At 35.3% G+C, this 23830-nt stretch overlaps 1 protein-coding gene across 9 annotated transcripts in view; it reads left to right on the top strand.

The window, feature by feature from the left end:
- Positions 1 to 17954, top strand: part of Usp33 (ubiquitin specific peptidase 33) — a 63201-nt gene extending 45247 nt beyond the window's left edge. For 5 of the 9 annotated variants that reach the window (XM_058578934.1, XM_058578938.1, XM_058578936.1 and 2 more), the window contains exons 16-24: positions 1558 to 1603; positions 2152 to 2332; positions 2923 to 3049; positions 3693 to 3862; positions 4927 to 5008; positions 5945 to 6062; positions 13631 to 13733; positions 16091 to 16159; positions 16762 to 17954. In XM_058578934.1, the coding sequence (XP_058434917.1) occupies positions 1558 to 1603; positions 2152 to 2332; positions 2923 to 3049; positions 3693 to 3862; positions 4927 to 5008; positions 5945 to 6062; positions 13631 to 13733; positions 16091 to 16159; positions 16762 to 16919 (1054 nt within the window). In that variant the 3' untranslated portion in view covers positions 16920 to 17954. The remainder of the gene's footprint in view (positions 1 to 1557; positions 1604 to 2151; positions 2333 to 2922; positions 3050 to 3692; positions 3863 to 4926; positions 5009 to 5944; positions 6063 to 13630; positions 13734 to 16090; positions 16160 to 16761) is intronic. The other 4 variants (XM_046443176.2, XM_046443175.2, XM_046443174.2 and 1 more) reach the window with 1 other exon arrangement.
- Positions 17955 to 23830: the final 5876 nt, after the last annotated feature.

Genomic DNA, 23830 nt, shown 5'->3' with positions numbered 1-23830 from the left:
TCTCGCATGTGTGAGGCAAGCGCTCTACCGCTGAGTCACAACCCCAACCCACAATTTTTTTTTTTTTCTGATTCTGTTAAAAAAAAAAAAAAGGACTTCTTAATAAAATCTAGTATTTTAATTATATAGACTTTTGGCTTTTGGCAGTAATCCAAAGAAACCTTGATCTGCAGCTGTTGGTCTTTTTCATGAGAAATGAATGGTGCACTCTTTGATTAATAAAGATGAAAAAGATGCCTTGTACTTTTGGAAAGATTTTATCAGTTTGTCCTTGAAGCCCTAGCTGACAGCTGAAGAGGAAGTTGGCCTGGAGAGGATCCTTCATTGCAAAGCAAAACAGGCTAGGAAAAAAATTAATGAAAAGAGGAACATTCCTTGCATTTACCCTCAAATCTCAAAGAAAGATCTCTCAAGTGTATATCAATATTGATTATTAATAATAACCGTCTTTTATCTCAAGATTTTCCTACATTTATGAATAAAGGTTTTGAGTCTGGGCATGGTGACACCTGTAATTCCAGCAATTTGGGAGGCTGAGGCAGGAGGATTGCAAATTCAAGGCCAGCTTTGGTAACTTAGATCCTTCCAAAGTTAAAAATAGGAAGGACAGAAGATATGGCTCAGTAGTTGAGTGCCCCGGGGTTCACTCCCCAGGACCCCCATCCCCCCCAAAAAAAAAAAATTTTTTTTGAGCCAGATATGGTAATCTAAACTGTAGTCCCAGTTACTTGTGAGGCTAAGGAGGAAGAGGATGATTACTTGAGACCAGGGATTTGAGGTCAGCCTGCACAACATGGCAAGACTGTCTCAAAAAAAAAAAAAAAAATGTGGTGGCGCACACTTGAAATCCCAATGGCTAGGGAGGCTGAGGCAGGAGGATTGCTAATTCAAAGCCAGCCTCAGCAAAAATGAGGCACTAAGCAACTCTCTAAATAAAGTACAAAATAGGGCTGGGGATGTGGCTCAGTGGCCAATTACCCCTGAGTTCAATCCTTGGTACCCAAAAGAAAAAAAAAAAAAAGGCAGAAGAAAGGTTTAATATATTGACTGGAATTACAAATTTTATAAATTTGGGATTTTGTTTTATGCAGTTTTACTTGCTATCTGCTTGTCATAAAGGGTTAGTCAGGCCATAGACAGCAGCACATTTGTTTAAAAAAAAAAAAAAAATTTTTTTTAAATCCAAGGATTACAAAACTCCCTGTAGTTTTGTTATGGATGTCTTGGTTTAGGTTATTTTTCATAATAAGGCACTTCAACATTTTGATTTTGATTATTTGAGTCTTTAGTGTGTAAATATGTAAGAGAATCCAATAGTGAGCTTTTTCAATCTGATAACATTTAATCTCTGCAATTTCTAAAATATTTTTGTTGTATATTTAAATATACTAATTTTTTTTGGCAAGCCTTTTTTTTGTGTGTGTGAAAGTGGCGATTGAACCCTTGGCCTCATACATGCTAGACAGGCATTATATCACTGAACTACATTTCCAGCCCTAAATATACTAAATTGTTTGTAGATATCATTGAGTTTTTTTTTTTTTTTTTTCGTCATAGGTTGAGAAATGGAGTAAAGTTTTGTAAAGTACAAAAGTTTCCTGAGGTATGGACTTTAACTCATTTTATTTTATGTGGTAAAGCATTAATGAAACACAACATAGTAATAAATTCTCATAGCACATTTGAAGATTGAAGTCGTTCTGTTGACCAGTTGCTGTGCATACCTTATTTGGATTATTTATTTCCAAAATATTGGGTTGAATATCTTAAGTGCCCTCAACAGTATACTATGATGGACATAGTATAATTAGACATTGTAGGAACTTGACGGGTATAAAGTGAAAAATTAGAAAAACAAGTAACAGTGAACTTTGGAAGAATCATGTTTCTACATTTCAGGTTATGACTTTATAATGCGGTTGATATTTAACCTTGACACATAGTTCAGTATGAATATTTAATAATATTATAGCTTAATAAAAAATTTTTAGCTAAATGAAACTTAACTTTATTTACAATTTTACTTCAATCAAACACCACAATTATTTGCTTGTAGAATAAAAATCTTAATGTCCTAAGTTTTATCATTTTGGAATGCTTTTTAGTCTTTTGTAATGGCAAATAAGGGTTTTTTATTTTATTCTGTTTTAGATTTTATGTATCCATCTGAAAAGATTCCGACACGAACTGATGTTTTCCACCAAAATCAGCACCCATGTTTCATTTCCACTAGAAGGCCTTGATCTTCAGCCATTTCTTGCTAAGGATAGTCCAACTCAGATTGTGACATATGATCTTCTGTCAGTCATTTGTCATCATGGGACTGCAAGTAGTAAGTATATAGGTTTGACGTTTGTTTTTAGATTTAAAAAATTGTGTCTGAATACAATTGAATTAATTGCTTAAATAAGGTGTTCTTGGAAAGGAAAAAAAAAACTAAAAGTAGATTTTACTGCTGGTTATTAAAAACATGTCAGACTCCCAGTATAAAAAAATGATAAATGTATAAGGAAATGGAAATGCTTATTACCCCAATTTGATTGTTGCTCATTGTATATATGTACTTATTGAATCATCACTCTCTGCTCCATAAATATGTACAATTATTATGTGGTAGTCAAAAAACATCAGTTTTAGGAAATGGAATATTTTTTACTAAGGTGTTTGGAATATTTGAAATTATATTGTATAAGATAATAGTAAGGACTTTAGCTTGATAATTTTTATACTGGGTTTTTAAAGATTAATTTTATGTGTTTTTGTCTTCTCAAGCAGTGGTGATGATGATACATATTAAAAAATAAGATCACAGTTCTTGCTATATATTGTAGCTGCTATGCTAGACACTGGAGATAGAAAAAGTTTATCCTCCATTTTGTGTTAATTGTATTACCATAGTGATTTCTTTTCCCTTAAATACAGGTGGACACTATATAGCCTACTGCCGAAACAATTTAAATAACCTGTGGTATGAATTTGATGATCAGAGTGTTACTGAAGTTTCAGAATCTACCGTACAAAATGCAGAAGCTTATGTTCTTTTCTATAGGTAATGGAAGTCATTATCTCATATATAAACTAGTTTACAAATAATGAGAGAACATTTATTTCACTCTTTGGAGTTATTAGTGACTTCTAAGATTTTTCAGTTGGATTGCTCAGTAAAGATAAGAAATTGCTCTATTCTCGTTAGAGTAAAATAAAGTAAAAAGTTTTCTACAGAATGAGGCTTTGTTTAGAGAATGTTAACATAAATAAGAAGGACAAAGGATGTATTTTGTTTTAGAAAGATTGGTTTTAATAAATCAGAATTAAATATCAACTTTCCTGCTAAAACAGCTGATTAAGGAGGTATTAGTATAAAATTCTTTAGTATTTTATGAAAGAAAATGCTAGCTACTGTAACAGGGATACTAATTAGGTATTTAGCTTGATCTTATTAACAAATATGTGAATGCTTACCATGTGTCAGTATTGTGGACACCAGTAGTTAATATATAACATCTCCTTTAGGGGTGTAAAATGTATTTGAGAGGTGATGCAAAGTATGTTTCTCTTGGAATTACCAAGGCTTGAGGAGATCTACAGAATTAGTATGTTTGGGAGTCTAATAAGGAAGAGGAAAAAAATCACTCTACTAGTCTAATGTAGTAAAATACATATTGGACTTAATGAATTATTGTCTTTAAAAGGAAGAGCAGTGAAGAGGCACAAAAAGAGAGGCGAAGGATATCAAATTTGTTGAATATAATGGAACCTAGCCTCCTTCAGTTTTATATTTCTCGACAGTGGCTGAATAAATTTAAGACCTTTGCTGAACCTGGCCCTATATCAAATAATGACTTTCTCTGTATTCACGGAGGTAAGAAATCTTGTCTGCAAAGTAGTGGTAGAAGTTTGTTGTTAAATAATTTGCAAATTAGGAATAAGCCAAGAATTTTCCTCTTCTATTTATTTCTTATTTCTCTATCTGTATTCTACCTTAATGTATTTAATTCCATTAGGTTTTCAAAATTTGGCCTTGTCTCTCTAATTATGGGCCTGTTAAACATTTTATTTATTGAGTACCTGTTTAAAACCCTGTGCCAGAGCCTGAGAGTTATTTCTGTACTAGTGATTTCAGCTGCCACCTATACCTGTAGTTCTTATCCCTTTTATCTAAATGAATAGCTGGCTCTTTTCCTAAATATGGACATTTATTTGGGGTTAAACAAGAAAGCTTCATATGTGTTAAACATAACTTATATCCTTGTAATTAGCTAAATTAATGTTTATTCCTAGAATAAATAGGACCTTTGGTGTTTTGATTAACCTTTGATTGAAGACTCAATATTCTTGCTAATTATATTTATAGTGAAACAACAAGAAATGGGAATATCTTATATTGGATATAGAAACTTAAACCCCACAAAATATTTGTGGGCCTCAGTAGTAGAGCACATGTTCCATAGCACAAGGCCCTGAGTTCAATCCCCAGCATTGACTTAAAAACAAACAAACAAAAAAAACTCCTTTTGAATTTCAAGGTATACATTCTTCTTTAGAAAGGATAATAACTTAAAAAAAAATACACACACACACACACACACATATTTTTTTGGTACTGGGGATTGAACTCAGGAGCACTCAACCACTGAGCCACATCCCCAGCCCTATTTTGTATTTTATTTAGAGACAGGGTCTCACTGTTTTTTAGCCCCTCTCTTTTGCTGAGGCTGGCTTTGAACTCTCTGTCTTCCTTCCTCAGCCTCCTGAGCCGCTGGAATTATAGGAATGTACCACCATGCCTGGCTGAAAATACTTTTTACTTTTTGGGAGGGGAGGCTTGAGAATAATGATTGACCAGTCAGTCAGCAGTCATTAAAAATGAGTTTAACCTTTGAAAGGAATTAAAGAATGAAGCTGACCTGTCAAAAATATTTTTAGGTGTTCCTCCACGAAAAGCTAGTTATATTGAAGACTTGGTTTTGATGCTGCCTCAGAACATTTGGGATAACTTGTATAGCAGGTTTGTTTTTATTTATTTTTCTTTCACATTTTTTAATTGTTGCATATAGTTGTAGATAATAATGGGATTTGTTGTTACATATTCATACATGTACACAACACAACAATGTAATGTAGCCATTATCACTCCTTCTCTACCTTCCACACTTTGCAGGTTTGTTTTTAAAAGCAGACAATGTGTTATTGTGAAAACTACTTAAAAGTAGCTAAAGGGGGACTGGATTATTTCCCAGATGCTTCTTTTGCTTTATGTTGCATACCTCTTTTTCATTCATTTATTTATTTTGAAGTGTGAATAGGCAAACTTTATAGCTAGTGTGGCTCTAGTCTAGATGATTTATTCTGATTTTCATATTCTAAATATCTGTTTGTGAAGATATACTTATCATACCAAAGTACTTTATTTAAAAGATATTGCCTATACTCACCACTAAAATTTTACTTATGTGTGCACTCCCAAAATTGAATATTCTTACTCTGAAATTTTAAAGTTTTAAATCTTAAAAAATATTTTGTACTCTAATGTTCTTACCAATTATGTTTTCTTTAGATATTAAATCCATGCCAGGAATCCTTTCTACTTGAGAGAATAGGGGAAACCTTCATCTGATTAAAACTTGACTGTGACTGTTTATTTTATATGTTAATTTTTGAAAACCCTTTTTTGGTTGTTGCTGCGAACATTTGGTAGAACAAGGGAAAGTTGAACTATGGATAAGGCAGCATAGGCAATACATTGGTAAAGTTTTTATTCTAATAAACATAATATCAGGAACTTGTAATTTAAAAACACTTTTTATATTACTTTGAGAATTTTCCTGTGAGGATTTATTCTTAACTGGGTATTTAGCTATTGACTAAAAAACTAGAAACTATGTGGTAAAACATCAGCTTTGAGATTGCTATAATTTTAATTCTTAAATTCTTCATGCTTTAGGTATGGAGGAGGACCAGCTGTCAACCATCTGTACATTTGTCATACTTGCCAAATTGAGGCAGAGAAAATTGAAAAAAGAAGAAAAACTGAACTGGAAATATTTATTCGGGTAAAAAAAGTAATGCTTTTCAAATTGTAAATGATGTAGGATAAAGATGAAGATCTGACAATTAACAAAATGGTTGAATGAAAGTGTTGTAATAGATTTCAAGTGTTCTGGGTACCTAACAGTGATGACTTAAGGCCTTCACTGGAATTTTAGTGAGTTAAGTTTTCCTTTGTGGGCTTTTGTTTTTATGGATTGGGCAATACATTTTGTTTTAGGTATTGTAACTATAAGATATCTCCTAATTAAAATGGAAAATTCCTGGTTAGTATTGTCTATAGAATACCCAGCTGGCATTCTCAACTTCCATTCTTCTATGAAATATAATGCTGTTTTGTCTTTCGGGAACTCTGTATTTACAAATATACTGTTTCCTCATAGTATATTATGAAACATTCCTTGATTGTAAACAGCAGAAAATTTAGTCACAGAATGAAAAAAACTGAACAAAGCCAGTTGTTGTGGTACATTCCTGTAACCTCATCTACTCAGGGAGCTGAGGCAGGGGAATTGAAAGTTTAAGGCCAGCCTTGCAACTTAGCAAGATCTTGTCTCAAAATAAAAAGGGCTGAGGATGTAGCTTAATGGTAGATTGATTGCCTAGCATGTGAAAAGCTGAGTTCAATTTCCAGCACTGTGCAAAGAAACAAAGTTTTTTTTTTAAAAAAAATACTGAATTAACAGTTTTTGTAGACAAGGACCAGTGAATTCCAGATGTCTAGGTAGCAAGAGATCTTTTTAAAGTATTGCTATAACACAGCTCCAACTATTTTAATACAATCTAAAGTTTAGTTTACCTGAAAGGCATGTTTATTGATAATCCTACTGGGACAATATTGGAAGAGATAATATGCCAAAGAAAATGAATTGCTTTTTTTACTGTTAGAAACAATTTTATGAAAATGATTTGCATTTCTTAATATGGGATATTGCTTTAGCTATTGCAGGAGAAAATGTATGTAAACTAGCTTCACTGCCTCCAGACCAGTTTCTTCTGATTTCGAATGGCAACAGAGAACTACTAGCAATAACAGCTTCTGTAAAATAGAGTAACAGAAGCAAAGTCCTGCAATGAAACTGCTTAAGGCTAAACTGTTTATTTCACTAATCTCACAACTTTCCTGCAGTCATTTTATGCGTATGCAATCCTACTTCCTAAAGAATGAATACATAGCAAATTGATTCTAAAAAGCTACTGAGATAATTTAACAGAACATCTAGCATTAGAGGGAATGGGAACTATGGAAAGCTCTTAATATCAGTCCAAGTGATGAAACCAAGACTTTTTAGTCTCAGGACTAAAATTAAATATTAACATTATTCTCACTTCTCTAGAAATGATTCTTGCTTTTGCAAAAAACTAAGCTGCTCCTTTTCTGTCTTCCTTTTGTTTGAGTTCATCTAGCATATTCTGAAACCTGTTCTTGGGAGACAGGTTTTCCACATTCATGATGAGATAGGTCCTCTTGTCGTTTTGCCTCTGTCCTAGGTCTCTTGGAGTTTGCCTTTCATGTTATCATCTGTTTATTTATTTTTGCCACCACATTTTTTTCATTGGTGCATTACAGTTGTACATAATGACTGGATTTGTTCTTATGTATTCGTACATGCACACAATATAGCAATATAATTTGGCCAATATCGCTCCCTGGTATCAATCTGTTTCTGAATGGATTTTTTAATAAAGTGGGAGAGAAGATATTGAGCAGACTAAAGTTAAATGTCCTGTGTGTTCCATACTGTGTACCATATGTGTAAAAACACACCCGCTTCTCTCTTTTTTTTTTTAATTTTAATATTTTTTATTTTTTAGTTTTTGGCAGACATAACATCTTTGTTTGTATGTGGTGCTGAGGATCGAACCTGGGCCGCACGCATGCCAGGCGAGCACGCTACCGCTTGAGCCACATCCCCAGCCCCTCTCTTTTTGTTTTGTTTAAATCATTTTATTATTGTTGTTATTTAGTTATTATGTGGTGATGGGAATTGAACTCAGGGCCTCTTGCATGCTGGGTAAGTGCTTTACAACTGAGCTATCTTCCCAGCCCACCTGCTTCTCTCTCTCTTTAAAAAAAAATTATTTATTTACTTTATGTGGTGCTAAGAATTGAACCCAGTGCCTCACAAGTGCTCAGCAAGCGCTCTACCACTGAGCCACAATCCCAGCCCTTCTTCTCTTTTGATTCAGGGTTTGAGTGGATAAGGGGGCTTGCCTAAAGTAAAGAAATACGTACTTAGAGAAGATATTGGAGGTGTGGATTTCTTAATTTTACTCAGGACTCATTTGCTTCTTGAATCTATGAAAACAAGTATTAGTTGAATATTTATTTATTTATTTATTATTGAGTAATCCTAGGAGCTTGGGAGGCTGAGGCAAGAAGATTTCGAGTTCAAAGCCAGTCTCAGCAAAAGTGAGGTGCTAAGCAACTCAGTGAAACCCTGTCTCTAAACATAAAGTAGAAAATAGGGCTGGGGATGTGGCTCAGTGATTGAATGCTCCTGAGTTCAATCCCTGGTTAACTCCTCCACCAAAACAAAACAAAACAAAACAGAGAGAGAGTATAGAATAAATGGAAATGATGCTCCTTAATAGATAATACACTGCAGTTTGATCCTTTGTCAACTCAGCTTCCATATGCCCTTCCATATCCATATAAATAGTAGCAACAGTATCATCCTTCTACTTGACATGATACACCTAGCTCATATACTAGTACATGTTGTATTGATTCTTTCCCTAATTTGTGAGATGGCAAGTTCCATCAGTTACTATATCCATTTCTAGCTGTTGTCATTTATCTTTTAGTTCAGCCAATGCAGTTAAAAATATTTTTTTTTATAATCTAAGGAATACTAAGGGATTGGGATGTAACTCAGTGATAGAGCACTTGCCTAGCACGCACAAGGCCCTGTGTTCAACCCCCAGCACCAAAAAAGAAAACAAAACAAAAAAAACTTATATTAACCACCATAGTTACACCTTATAATATTAATCGGATGAAAGAAAGGAAAAAATTATTTCAAATGTTCATGTTTATAAATATGTACAAGGAAGAAATATGTGACTTCAACTAATCATTATCCATTTCATATACCCTGTGTTCTCATCTAGCACTTCAGCTGGTTGTGGATGTTTTCCTGGGAAAGCAACCCAGACCTTCCTTACTAAAGTGTATGAATCCTTAGTAGTCATGTATCTGTTAGATTTCTCTAGCTGTCTATTAATTTTTAAGCTCTGGGTATAGAAGTACTAATAATGCCTATAGTGGGTTGAATGGTGGTTCTCAAAAATATACTTCCATGCTTCAAGCTCTATGAATTGATCTTATTGATGAATATGACCTTATTTGAAAAACAAAGAGTCTTTGCACAGATAAGGATTTCAGGGTAAAATTATTCTGAATTAATCTGTGTGGACCCTAAATTTAGTAAGTGTCCCTATCAAGAGACAGACAGCAGAAAGATACATGAAGAAAGAGGTGAAAGCCATGTGAAGACAGTGGCATAGATTGGAGCAATGCAGCTATAAGGCAGAATCTTGAGGAGGTGGGGAGTGAAATGTCCTGTAGAGCTTCACAGCGAGCCCAGTTTTTGATTTTGGATTTCTGGTCCCCAGAACTGGGAGTGAATAAGAAAAGGCACCACATATTGGTCTCTTCACAGAGCATATACCACATCATGTAGGATAGTACCAAGCTCACAAAATGTTATCACAAAGTTAAAAAAAAAAAAAAAAAGTTTATTTGATAGGCCAGCAGATTTTGGGTGATAACACATGGTAAGGTAATTAATCTTAGAATATGAGATGTTTTTTCTTTTGTACATAATGAATTAATTCCATGATCAGAAGCAATGTGGATGTTAGTCAATGAATGAGATGTTCAGTAAATCCAAGATTGGTGGTACTGAGAGAAACATTGTGTGGTAAGATAGTAGACCCAAAGCCTAAATCACATGTCACCAGAGCACTATATCCAAATTACATGAAGAACTCATACAAGTGAGTAAGTAGGCAAATATTTCAATTTAAAAATAGATGCAAGATTTTAATAGACATTACTACTAAGAAAGTATGACTAATAAGCATGTGCATAGTATATAGTAGGGAATTCTCAGGTGACTGTTAATGATGAGAATGCAAAGTACAGCAGGCTACATGATAAGCAGTTTGGTAATTTCTTAGATTCAGCATTTAGCATCTGACCCAACAATCTACTCCTAGGTTTTCACTCCAGAAACGTCAGTTTACATTCACATAGAACCTGTAAAATGAACTTATTAGTTGCCCCAAATTATAAACAATTGAAATATCCAGCAGGTGGCATATGCGTGAACAAAATGTGTTATAGTCATACATTGGAAGACTATTCAGCAATAAAAAAATAATGGATTACTGATGCATGTGACAACATGAATGAATTTCAGAAACATTATATCAACTAAAAGATAGGGGGCTGGGGTTGTGGCTCAGTGGTAGAGTGTTCGCCTAGCATGTGTGAGGCCCTGGGTTTGATCCTCAGCACCATATAAAGATAAATAAAGGTAAAAAAAAAAAAAAAAGTAAAAGACATAAAAATGACTGATACCTATTTTATTTATAAGGAATTTCTGAAGAGGGGGGGAAAATACAAAGATAAATTATTAGATCAGTGGTTTCTAGAGCTAAGAGCAGTAGAGTGATTGTAAACTGATTAGTGTTTTGGAGATATTGGAAACTGGATTTTGGTGAAGATTGCACAACTAAATTTACTGAAAAATCACTGAACTTCCCAGTAACATTGGGTTGATTATATCAATAAATCCATTTTAATTTTTGTTGTTAGCTTTTATTCCCCCGACCCCTAAGGATCAAACCCAGGGCCATTCTACCATTGAGCTATGTCCCTAACTTTTTTTAAAAATTGAGACAGGGGCTTGCTGAGTTGCCCAGGCTGGTCTCAAACTTAAGATCCTTCTACCTCTGCTTCCCAAGTTACTAGGATTATAGGTGTGTGCCACTGCACTTAGCAATAAAGCTATTTTTTAAAATATTTTATTTTTTAGTTGTAGTTGTACACAACACCTTTTATTTATTTTATTTTTTATGTGGTGCTGAGGATCGAACCCAGGGCCTCGCACATGCTAGGCAAGCGCTCTACCGCTGAGCCACAACCCTAGCCCAATAAAGCTATTTTTAAAAATGAAAATATATACCTCAGTGGTAGAGCAATGAGGCCTTGGGTTTGATCCCCAGCACTGTGCCCTCCCCTACAAAAGGAAAATCTGTGATTACTCCATAACACTGGGTTTTTGTTTGTTTTTTAAATATACCCCCTTTTTAACAAACCAAGTGTGTTCGTATAAAAATAGTACTGGCATACAGTGATCCTCCTGTCTCAACCTACTGAGTCATTGGGATTATATGTGCCCTACTAGTGCCGTAGTTTTGAGAAATTTCCCAAAATTGGATGGGGGAAAAATGCATGTTATTAAGTTAATGGAGTTATTGTGCTTAAATTTTAAAAAGCCCCCTCCTAGATGTATAAGGAAGAAACTTACTAATCTTTATCAAAGAAACTTATCTTTATCAATGATAAAGTCCTGAAAGAAGTGTCCAAATCTGGTAATGGTGTATTTAATAAATGCTATAATTAATTCAGCATCTTTGAGAAATCTCATCTTTCTTTATGCAATCTGTAAATCACAGAAAGCACTAACTCTAATTCCATGCCTTGAGATAAATATGCCTTAATTTCTGTAGAAAAGATAGCCACAGCATTTTTTTTTCTCTCTCTCACACACACAGGCACGCACGCGCGCACACACACACACACACACACACGCACGTCTTTTAGATACTTGGGATTGAACCCAGGAATGCTTTACCCCTGAAATACATTTTTGACCCATTTTATTTTTTTTATTTTGAGACAGGGTCTTACTAAGTTACTGAGGCTTGTCTCAAACTTAAGATCCTTGCAGTCCTTCTGGTTCAGCCTCCCAAATAGCTGGGCCATCACTACCAGCTCACAGCATCTTTTATTCCCTTTCATTGTTCATTGTTAAGCAGATACTTTTTGTCTCAGAAAGATCCTTTCCCTCAAAGAACCTACATTTAATAAATAAATAAATGTTGTATATTAAAAATCATATATTATGGAAAAAGGAATAGGGTAAGAGATCAGGATTATAGTATGAGGGGATGAAACAAGTTGCAATTTTAAAGAGAATAATCAAGATAGGACTCAATGAGAGGTGACATTTAAACAAAAAATTAAAGGACTAGAGAGACACAGTCATTTCAATACCTGCTGAAAGAAGGGATAGCCAGTGCAAAATCCTTGAGAGATGGGAATGTTATTTGATTAGTTCTAGGAAAACAAAGAGATTAATGTGATTACATGTAGAAATGGAGAAAGAAAAAATTAGAATGTAAAGTCAGATCATGGGAGGTACTTCTGGGCTATTATAAGGATCTTTGGGGACAGTTGCAGGGTTTCTGTTTAATTAAGGGGATGACATAATCTGAACTTGTCTTTGTCCAGTTAGTACATACCATGGGCTTTTAGTTACCCATCATGAAATACTACTGTAATTAGATAAATTCCCAAATACTCTTCATTTTGCTGAGGCTCTGCTACCTGTACTGCTCTTTCTATACCAGTTTTTCTATCAGTTGGGTTTTTTTAGTTGCCAGCAGTGGGGGGCCAGACTGATTAATTTAAGCAGAAAAATAATTTATTGAAAAAAAACCGGAATAATCAGACATCCAAAAGTTTGAAAATCAAAGTAGCCATGGGTGTTATGCTAACCAAAATTGATGTCAAAGTGACTCCATTCTAGCCATTAGGTTATTCTCTTGAAGAATTCCATTTCTAATAGAGTTGTGCCTATTGTGGGTCACATACCCATTCCTTAGGCCTTAGGGCTAGTGGAGGAAGTGAAACATGTTTAGGGATAATTCCTCTACTTTTGAGAATTTACATATACGTACCACATATATATTGCCTGTGAAATAACATGTACAAGAATATTCTTTTTTATATGTATGCAATTTAATTATTTTTTATGTGGTGCTAAGGATTGAACCAGTGCCTCACATGTGCTAGGCAAGTGCTCTACCCCTGAGCCACAACCCCAGTCCTACAAGAGTATTCTTTGGTGCCCTGAGCCACAACCCCAGCCCTACAAGAGTATTCTTTGCCACATTGTGTTGGTAATAGCAGATTGTTCACCAGTATCTTAATTGAACAAAAGCAAAGTTTAGATGTTGTTAAAGTTTACACATCAGAGTTTTAAGAAGTATGTGTTATTGTTGTGTAGTTACTGTTCGAAGATTTTACTTTGATCATCTTCCACTTATACAGACTTCTGTACCCATTTTGTTAAATTTTGAGACACAAACTAGAATTGTTTATTAATAATTTCTACCACATATCATAATACTAAGATACTTAGCATCAGTGTACATTTATTGTGGTACCATACTCTATATGTGTATGAGAAATTGGCCTTATCAGATACTGAAGTGGAATGATTTTACTGTTTTGTGACTTTGCAAGTTGTGGATTAAAGATGACTGATTTTTTTCCTTTCTGTAGCTTAACAGAGCATTCCAAGAGGAAGACTCTCCAGCGACATTTTATTGCATAAGTATGCAGTGGTTTAGAGAATGGGAGAGTTTTGTGAAGGGTAAAGATGGAGGTGAGTGGTTAACTGAATTTTTTGGTAACTGTTTATTCATTTAACAAGTATCTTGAGTGTCTGAGAAATACTTATTGCAAAAGAAAAAAAGACCCCTGACCTCAGAGAACTTACATTCTAATTTATATTCTTTGGTTTCTGTTTGTTTGTTTGTTTGGTACTGGGGATTAAAGCCATGGCCTCTTTACCACTCAACTATGCCCCCAGCCCTTTTTATTTTGAGACAGGCCATCTAAGTTACTGAAGTTGGCCTTGAACTTGTGATACTCCTTCCTCAGCCACCTGAGTTGCTGGGATCACAGATGTGTACCACCATGCCTGGCTATATTCTTGTTTTGATTGGGGGTGGAGGGGTGGGATTTATAAGCCTGTTTTATTGGCTTAGAGATTATCTCAGTGGTAGAATGCTTCCCTAGGAAGCATGAGATCCTGGGTTCTATCTCCAGCATTACAGTAAACAAATGGGTAAACATTTTATGAATTATAGCATATTCACAGCAAGAATAAAAGAACTGAACAAAATGAGTCAATTAGTCTGATTTTTTTTTTTTTTTCAGTACCAGGGATTGAACCCAGAGTGTTCTACCAATGAGCTATATCCCTACTCCTTTTTATTTTTGAGACAGTGTCTCACTGAATTGCCTAGGCTAGCCTTGAACTTCAGATCCTCCTGCCTCAGACTGCCAAGTCTCTGTAATTATAGGTGTCTGCCACCGTGCTCAGCAGTATTATTATTATTAGTTGTCGATGGACCTTTATTTTATTTATTTATATGTAATGCTAAGAATTGAACCCATTGCCTCACACATGCTAGGCAAATGTTCCATCAGTGAGCTACAACCCCAGCCTACCAGTCTGTGATCTTATTATTGAAGAATTTAATAAATTATAGCAGTAAAAGATTGATTATGGTTTATCCAATACAGTGAAATACTTTGTATGCCTTTAAAATAATTTTATGTTGTAATATTAATAATTTCAGAGCTGGGATTGTGGCTCAGCGGTAGAGCGCTCACCTAGCACAGGTGGGACCTGGGTTCGATCCTCAGCACCACATAAAAAATAAAGGCATTGTGCTGTGTCCATCTACACCTAAAAAATAAATATTTTTAAAAAATAACAATGATTTCATAGTTAGATGTTCTTGATATATGTAAAAAGCTTGCAACTCAATATGCATAGTTTGAATTCTGGGTTTTTTTTAAGCTAAAATTATATTATGTAAAAGCAGAAAGACCTTATAGATATTAAAGCAGTTTGCCTATCTGGGTGTGGTGGTGGATGTCTGTAATCCCAGTGATTTAGGAGACTGTGGCAGAGAAGAGTTTGTCAGCCTAAGCAGCTTAGTGAGACCCTGTCTCAAAAAATTAAAGGGGCTGGAGATGTAGCTCAGTGGAAGAGCACCACTGGATTCAATACCTAGTACCACCAAAGGGGGGAAAAATTGCCTATTCTTCTGTAATACAATTAAAATAATTAATTTCTTCTATTCTGATATTGTGCCTATTTCAAAGCTGCTGCATTTTTTTGTGTATGTGTGTGTGTGGGTTATCAGGGATTGAACCCATGGGTGCTTTACCACTGAACTACATCCTTTTTTATTTTGAGACAGTCTTGCTAAGATGCTAAGGCCTGTGTTAAGTTGTTGGGTTAAACTCTGAATCCTCCTGCATCAATCTCCCAAGTCACTGAGATAACAGGCATGTACCACTATGTCTAGCTAAGACATTTTTTCTTAAATTAAGAGAGAATATATTTTTTAAATTTTATAATTCTTATTTTTAAATTTGCTTCAATGACTATCTGAAACAAATTGAGAATTGTTTAAAATTTCTTTTTAAATTACAATGGAATTAATTGAACATGATGGTACAGTCTTTAATCCAGTTACTCAAGAGACTTAGGTAGGAGGATTGCAAGTTCAAGGCTAGCCTAGGCAATTGAATGAGACGCTGTTTCAAAATAAAGCTTCGGATATAGCTCAGTAGTAGAAGACCAGTGGTTTCAGTCCTCTGAACTAGGGGAAGAAGTTACAAAGGAATTGTTCTTTGATAACATTAAAGATAACATTTTGATCTGCAATCCCTAAATGGAGAGTTAAGAAATAATTCTACTAGACTTTGGGAAGGTTAATGAACCTCTCTCACCTTCTTTCCTAGAGCTATTTTGGGAAAAATAAAACCCAAAAAGGAAGAAACTCAGAAAGAATCTTTACCTTAGGTAGAAACTGTAATAATTTGTAAACAGTTTGATTATTTGGTTACAGCTGTCAATCATTTGATGCACAGAATTATGTAATATTTGTTAAATTTGTTTGACGTATGCATTTTGATAAATCTTTTTTCCTTTGAACTTAGATCCTCCAGGTCCTATTGACAATACTAAAATTGCAGTCACTAAATGTGGTAATGTGATGCTCAGGCAAGGTAAGCTTTATTAATACTAAAACCTTTACTTAGCCAGGTATGGCAGTGCATGCCTGTAATTCCAGATACCGAGGAGACTGTAATAGAAGGATTACATTTGAAGACAATCTACGTAACTTAGTGAGAGTGTGTCAAAATAAGATAACAGTGGCTAGGGATATAGCTCAATAATATTTTGCCATGGGTTCAACCCCCAGTACTACAAGAATAGAAGAGGAAAAAAAGAATGTTATTCGTGCTAGAACTAAGACAAAATAGTTGAAAAGCAGTCAGTGTTTATTTGTTTATTTTAATCTGAAAAAAGATTGTAAAGCTATTGAAAGGAGCTGGGAAAAAGCATCTCTAATAGACATACATTGCAAGTTATGAAAATTATTTCAGGCACAATTATTTTATCAGTTATTTATAATCAATTTTTTTACAATATAATCAAATTATTATTATCAAATTGTACAATACAAGTTGGTAGTCTGAAGATTGATGTTTCAGAAGTTCTCATTTATTTCTAGATGACTTGTGCTGGTGGGTGCATTATAAAAGCATGTCCAATATGAATATATATGTTTGTAAACATTATTTGCTCTATGTACTCATAATTTTAGGAGCAGATTCTGGTCAAATTTCCGAAGAAACATGGAATTTTCTGCAGTCTATATATGGTGGAGGACCTGAAGTTATCCTACGACCTCCAGTTGTTCATGTTGATCCTGACATACTACAAGCAGAAGAAAAAATTGAAGTAGAAACACGATCTTTGTAATCTGGAGGATATAGGGAGTTCTAATGAGAAATCATTTTCACTTCCCTTGACATACACATTCAAAAACATTCCTTAAAGCATGTTTTTTCTTGATTTTTTTTCATCTTTTATCCCATTTATTCTGTCTTACTGGGCATTATGGAAAAATGTTAAAATGTGTAATATACTACAGGTTGGTGTATTTAATGCTAAATAACTTACCATATAAGTCTTTAAGTGTAATATTTTTGAAACAGAAGGGACAGTTGTGATTGATTGGTAATCAGTAGGCTGTCTTTGATCTTTTTACTACACGCAGATCCTGTATATCCTTTGTAGTGTTGTAAATATTTTTTGCTTTGAAAACTTTTTCATTACTCTGTGTTAGCATAACTGACCAATCTTTTCAGTTCTCCAAAATCCTAATTTAATTGTATAGTTTTGAGATGGCTTGGTATAACAAAGAGCCTATTTTAAATTAAGAGTAGTAGTCAGAAAGTTGTTAATTTCCCAAAGCTCAGGAAACATTAGGGTGTCACTTCTTTTGCACTGCACCATATAAACTAGCATATTAAAACGTGCAGAATGTCTTTTGAATGTATCAAAGATATATTTAGTTTGAGTGGAACTTGTCAGCCGATATCAGTAACTTATTGCTGCTTATATTGTAAAATGTTAAACTTCAATTCCTACAACCCTGGATAGTGTTCATTAATGTCAGTAAGTAAAAATCCTTAGAGTTAGTTTTAGGCCACCTTTCATTTTGCAAGCATGAAGTGTGGAATGTGTCAATGAGATTGTTGATAAAGCTGAAGCCACTTACAAAATGATTTTTTTAATGAAATGCATAAAGTCTTTTTGAATAATGTAGTATGCACCACTATTTGCTTGATTATGTAATGTTAAAAGTTTAACTATACTCTGAAAGCATACTGGATAACATTGAGGATGTTGGATAACATTCTTGATGTCTTTGTTTCAGTTTGAGGCAGCTGCCACCATTTAAAGTGATATTGTTAAAAATTAGTTCAATAAAAATGACTTATAATTATATAATTGAATATTGAATTTATTTGATAGATATTAAAGTTAAAGGGTATAGAATTTGTTAATATTAATGCCTTTTTAGTAATTCTTTTCAGAAATATGGACATCATTCAGGAAAGTTTTTTTTTTTAATATCTTTATATTTATGCAGTGCTGAGGATGGAACCCAGTGCCTCATGCATACCAAGCAATCGCTCTACTACTGAGCCACAACCCCAATCCCATCAGTAAAGTTTTATTGTTTAATGAGTTTATTAATCAGCTGTTTAAGATCCATTTGAATTTTTTTGGTACCTGGGATTGAACCCAGGGTACATAACCACTGAGCCACAACCCCAGCTCCTTTCTGAAATATTTTATTTAGAGATGGGGTCTTACTGTGTTGCTTAAAGCTTTGCTGAGTTGCTGAGGCTCGCTTTAAATCGATCCTCCTACCTCAGCCTTCAGATTATTATAATCCTCAGCTAGGATTATAGGCATGTGCCACTGCGCCGGCTTGAAAATTTTAAAAAAAGGTTTTAGTTTTCTTCTTCCTCATAATCATACTGTGATTCTCCTCAAGGGTTGAATGATTTTTTTTTATTTTTTACTGATACTTAAAAACATAAAATTTATACATATTAATTTAGTGCCATGTAATATTTGATACATGTATCCATTGTGTACAATCAGATGGTTTTGATCTGTGTTTAAATCACCAGAATTTAGTATAATGCTTGGCACTTATATTTAAATTTAAAAAGGTTTGTTTTTAATAGCATTTGCCATTGAACACTTAACGATGTTTTAGTCACTCTACTAATGTGCTTTCCTTATGTCTAATATTCGCAACAATTCTATGATATAGGCTAAGTGTCTTGCCCAAAGTTATATAACAAAGAAGTGGCAGTTTGGGATTCCAACTTAAATCAACGTGACTTCATACTAGTGCTTTTATTCACTACAATATATTATTCCCTAATGAATTCCCTTGAAACTGGTTATGGCATCACATTCATTTATAGTAATGTATTATTGAAATACAATAGGGCAGGAATTGTGACTCAGTGGCAGGCTCTTGTCTAGCATGCATGAGGCACTGGGTTCAATCCTCAGCACCACATAAGAATATAAAAAAATGAAATTATTAAAAAAGGGCATTGGGGCTGTGGCTCAGTGGTAGCACACTTGCTTGGCATATTTGAGGCACTGGATTTGATTCGCAGCACTGCATATAAATAAAGGTCTATCAACAACTTAAAAAAATATTTTTTTTAAAAAAGGAATATAATAGAGAATACTAGTCCCACTGGGTATGGTGGTGCATGCCCGTAATTCCAGCAATTTAGGAGGCTGAGGCAGGAGGATCACAAATTTGAGGCCAGTCATGGCAGCTTAGCAAGATACTTATCTCAAAAAAAAAAAAATGGGTCTGGGATGTGGCTCAGTGGTACAATCCTTTGAGTACAATCCCCAGTTACCTCCCGCCCCCCAAAAAAAGAGTGCATTCAATTTTTTACATTATGATTGTCAAAATACATAATAAGTGGTAGCACTATGCCTTTTTAGCTAATGGAAAATTGTAGTCAAAGGATAGTGAGAGCCTATGTATTTAAAGTACTTTGATTTCTAATATGAAAGTGATTAGTTTTTTAGAGTCACTTTGCCTAAATTCAAATCCTAGTTGCTGTTACCTTCCAACTATGATTTAAATTTAAATTTTTTTTTTTTTTTTGTATTGAGGTTGAATCCAGGGGCGCTCAACTACTGAGCCACATCCTCAGCTCTTTTTTGAATTTTATTATTTTCTTTAGAGGCAGGTTCTCAGTGAGTTGCTGAGGCCTCACTAAGTTGGTGAGGCTGGCTTTGAACTCATGATCTTCCTTGCCTCAGCTTTACAAACTGTTGGGATTACAGGCATGTTCCACTGCGCCTGGCTCTATCTGTGATTTGGAACAATATTTAAACTTCTTTCATCTTCAGTTTTCTTTGTTAAGTGAGAATGCTGTACCTTGGATTTCCCAGGAAGCAGATACTGAGATGTTAAGAGCGCATACAATTTGTTGTGGAGGAATGGGATGGTGCACATAGCTCAGTGGTAGAGTGTGTACTTAGCATGGTGGAGTCCATAATTGTAATAACCAGTACCATCCCTTGGGAAAAAAACGAAGGAAAGAATATTATTAGATTAAGCAGGATTGACCAAGAGTTATCAGAATGATGCAGACCTGATAGCCTCTGCCAACCCGCTAAGGACATCTGGAGCTAAGATTTCAGAAATGGCTTTGTCTTTGTACTATAAGTAGGCCTTATTTTGTCACTGACTAGCGACTATCTGGAAAAGAAACTCAGCTTGACCCCGGAGGAGTCAAGGGAGCTGTCAGATTTCTAAATGCAGGAGCTGACAGCAAGTGTTTTCTTGAGAGAAGTCTGAACAAATCTGTCTGCCATACTCAATCATGGGATTATAATAATTACATTTATTGTTACATATTATTATATGAACACAGTACTGAACATAGTTGGCACTCAGTGATGTAATCTGTTATTCTTTCTTCTTTTCAAAATACATAACTTCTAAGGACACAGCATTATCTGTGTAGGATCTTCCCAGTAAGGTTTAATATGAATCTAATCATGAGGGAAAGCAAGATAAACATTTTAAAGGCATGTTGTACAAACACAGCTGCTCTGGACTCTTCAAAAATTTTGTGTTATGATAGACATAAAAGAGGCTAGATGGCCAGACATGGTGGCACATGCCTATAATGTCAGAAGCTCAGGAGGCTGAGATAGGAGGATTGCCAAGTTCAAAGCCAGCCTTAGCAACTTAGCGAGACCCTGTCTCAAAGAATAAAAAGAGCTGGTGATGTGGCTCAGTGGTTAAGTGCCTCTGGGTTCAATCAGTGGTACCAAAAAAAAAAAAAAAGATGAAGATTAAGAGAAGGTGACAACGAAATGCAATATCTGGTTCTTAATTTGGTTCTGGATGGGAGGGAGCAGATTATAAGGAACAATAATTGGAAGAGTTTGAGAAATTCAATTATATACATTATATATGCTGAAATGGGATAGATTTTAGATCTTAGATAAAATAATATAAATGTTAAATTTTTTGTTTGGTGTTACTGAAGATTGAATTCAGGGGCATAGGACTACTGAACTACCTCTTCTTCCAGCCTTTTTAAAAAATTTTTATTTTGAGACAGGGTCTTGCCAAATTGCTCAGGCTGGTTTTGAACCTGTAATCCTCCTGCCTCAGTCTCCCACATTGTTGGGATTACAGGCAAGTGCCACTCTGCCCTGCCTCAGTGTTAAGTTTCTTGAGTGTGAAAACTAGTATGTAGAAGAAAGCCCTTGTTAGGAAATATATGCTGAAATATAGAAGTTTACATGGTAATTGTATAATATTTAGGAAGGTGGGAAGACATTTAACAATATCTCCATACTTTTACTTGGTAATTTTATAATATTTAGTTTTGCATTCAGTTTAGTTCTCAATGCTTAGTGATATTTTTAGTGATCCTTTGTCAATTTCCTAGGATAGCATACTACCATTATAGTTCTCCATAGTCTTACTCTTCTCCTGGCTTCATTAAATAACCTGACCTCAATTTTGCTAAGACTGAAACATTACTCCTTTGTCTTCCTTTCATTGCCACCTCTTAATATCTTTCCAGATTAGAGAAAGAAGGGGCTTCTCCCTCCTCCGCTTTATTAAAGTATAATTGACAAAGGGGGACTCTTTCTCTTTTCCTGTCTTCCTTGGCAATTCATTTTTTCATTTAGTTTTTTTTTTTTTTTTCTTCTTTTTTTGCAGTGCTGGAAATTGAACTCGGGGCTCTGTGTATGCCAGGTAAGTGCTCTACTGCTGAGCTACACCCCCAGCCCCTTTTGTTTTTATTTTGAGATAGGCTCTTGCTCAGTTGCACATGCTGGCCTCAAATTTGTAATCCTGCCTCGGCCTCCTGAGTAGCATAGGACTGGGATTATAGGTGTGTACCACTATGCCTGACTTCATTTAATTAGTTTCAATGCCCTACACTTTCTGCTATGTTTTTAAAGATCAATTATCAATCCTTCATGCTACAGTGCTTCTTAACTCTCCCTCTTCACTAGTACCTTGCCTTTCCTTCAGGGGACATTCCCTCATTTCGAGCCAAGGAAATGAATATTCTCTAGAACAACCTGCCACACCTGTTTCTTCTTTTTTATTTACAAAGTTTTGTGTCCAGTCTATTGTTGCAGACCATCCATGGGCTGTGTGTATGAGCTGTGCACATTGAGCAGTATGAGGGGACTGGCCTGACATTGCTGCCTGATTGGGCGGTGTGCCTTTTCTGCCTGTGATCCCACACAGCACCTGAGATGGGTGTGGCTTTCCAAGATGTCAATCAATCTGCTGACCACAAGACATCACCAAGCAAGACTCCACCCTTTGAAACCCAATCCCTTGCCTTATATTCTATGAATGGCTTTTCCCCAATACATAGGGGGTTTCAGGTGTGTTCTCACTCTTGCCTCCCTTGCTCCCCTTGCCTTCAGTGTGGGACCTGACACCTGAGGTCTCAGAGCCATCTCTGACCCCCCAAAAAGGTATTTTTGTGTTTGTGTGGTTTTTTAGTTGCCAGCCCGACAGCTGGTGACAGTCTATACCCTTTAATTCCACTTTATGCCCTCTTTCCTTTTCAGATCTATCTGGCTTCTATCTTTGTTACCCTGCTTAAATTACTTTCCCCATATATATGACTTATTAGCACTCATTACTATTTTCATAACAAACTTTAGGATTTTATTTGTATTAGTTACATCAGAAAGGCAATTTCCTTATGTCTTAGCTATTTCTCTGACCCTCAATGGTCAATTTGAATATATTTATTACTATTTTGAATGATGGCACTGGGAAGGGGAATTAATTCTCTATGGAACAAAAAAAGAATTACTATTTTTCTAGGTAGCTCAGTGGTACAGGACTTGCCTAGCATGTGTGAAGAAGCCCTGGGTTTGATATTTGATCCACAATACCACCAAAAAAAGAAAAAAGAAAGAAAAGAAAAATGGACTATTATTAAACTATCTTAATAACAACCCAACTACCTTTTAAAAATGTTTTTATTGTTTGTATAGGGGATTGAGGCCAGAGGCACCCTACCACTGAGCTATATCCCCAGTCCTATTATTTTTAGTTTTTTGGACAGGATATCTGGCTAAATTGCCCAGGCTGTTCTCAAACTTGCAATCCTGTCTCAGCCTCCTAAGTGGCTGGGATTACAGGAGTGTACCACTGTACCTCACTATCCCATCTTTTAAGATGATTCTCCAGTATATTTTACTAGCTTTAATGTATCTTTCTAACTGTACTAGATATATGTACTCATACGTCAGTCATCTAAAACTCAACAATTTGAAAAGCGGCATGAATAGTCATTAGAAATATGGGCTCCAGCTGGGTGTGGTGGTGCACACCTGTAATCCCAGTGACTCTGGAGGCTAAGGCAGGAAGACCCCAAGTTTGAGGACAGCCTGAGCAACTTAGCAAGACCCTGTCTCAAAAAGGGCTGGGGACTTAGCTCAGTGGTAAAGCACTCCCGAGTTGAATCCCCAGTATGCCCCACCCCTGAAAAAAAGTATGAAAAAAGTATAGGCTCCTGAGTTAGTTTATCAGTTTTTGCTAAATTTCAGTGGTGTGTAAGAAGAATTTATTTTATAAGTTTGTGGCTAATCAGACTTTGGCCCATTCCCACTGATGCATCTGCTGACCTTTCCTGGGTTTACTGATTTTTCTTGGGATTGACTGATCTGGCTGACTTCTCCTGAGATGACTGGAGCAAATTGGCTGTTTCTTGTATTCTTCAGCAGACTAACCCAGATGTGTTCTCTGTATAGCAGAGGAGCAAGTCATTTTC

This window comes from Marmota monax, unplaced genomic scaffold (assembly GCF_021218885.2).
Source record: "Marmota monax isolate L192 unplaced genomic scaffold, Marmota_monax_Labrador192_F-V1.1 WCK01_AAM20220418_F8-fsc00046, whole genome shotgun sequence".
In the NCBI taxonomy this organism is placed as follows: domain Eukaryota; kingdom Metazoa; phylum Chordata; class Mammalia; order Rodentia; family Sciuridae; genus Marmota; species Marmota monax.
Note: the sequence above shows the minus strand (reverse complement) of the source record. Positions and strands in the feature narration are given on the sequence as shown.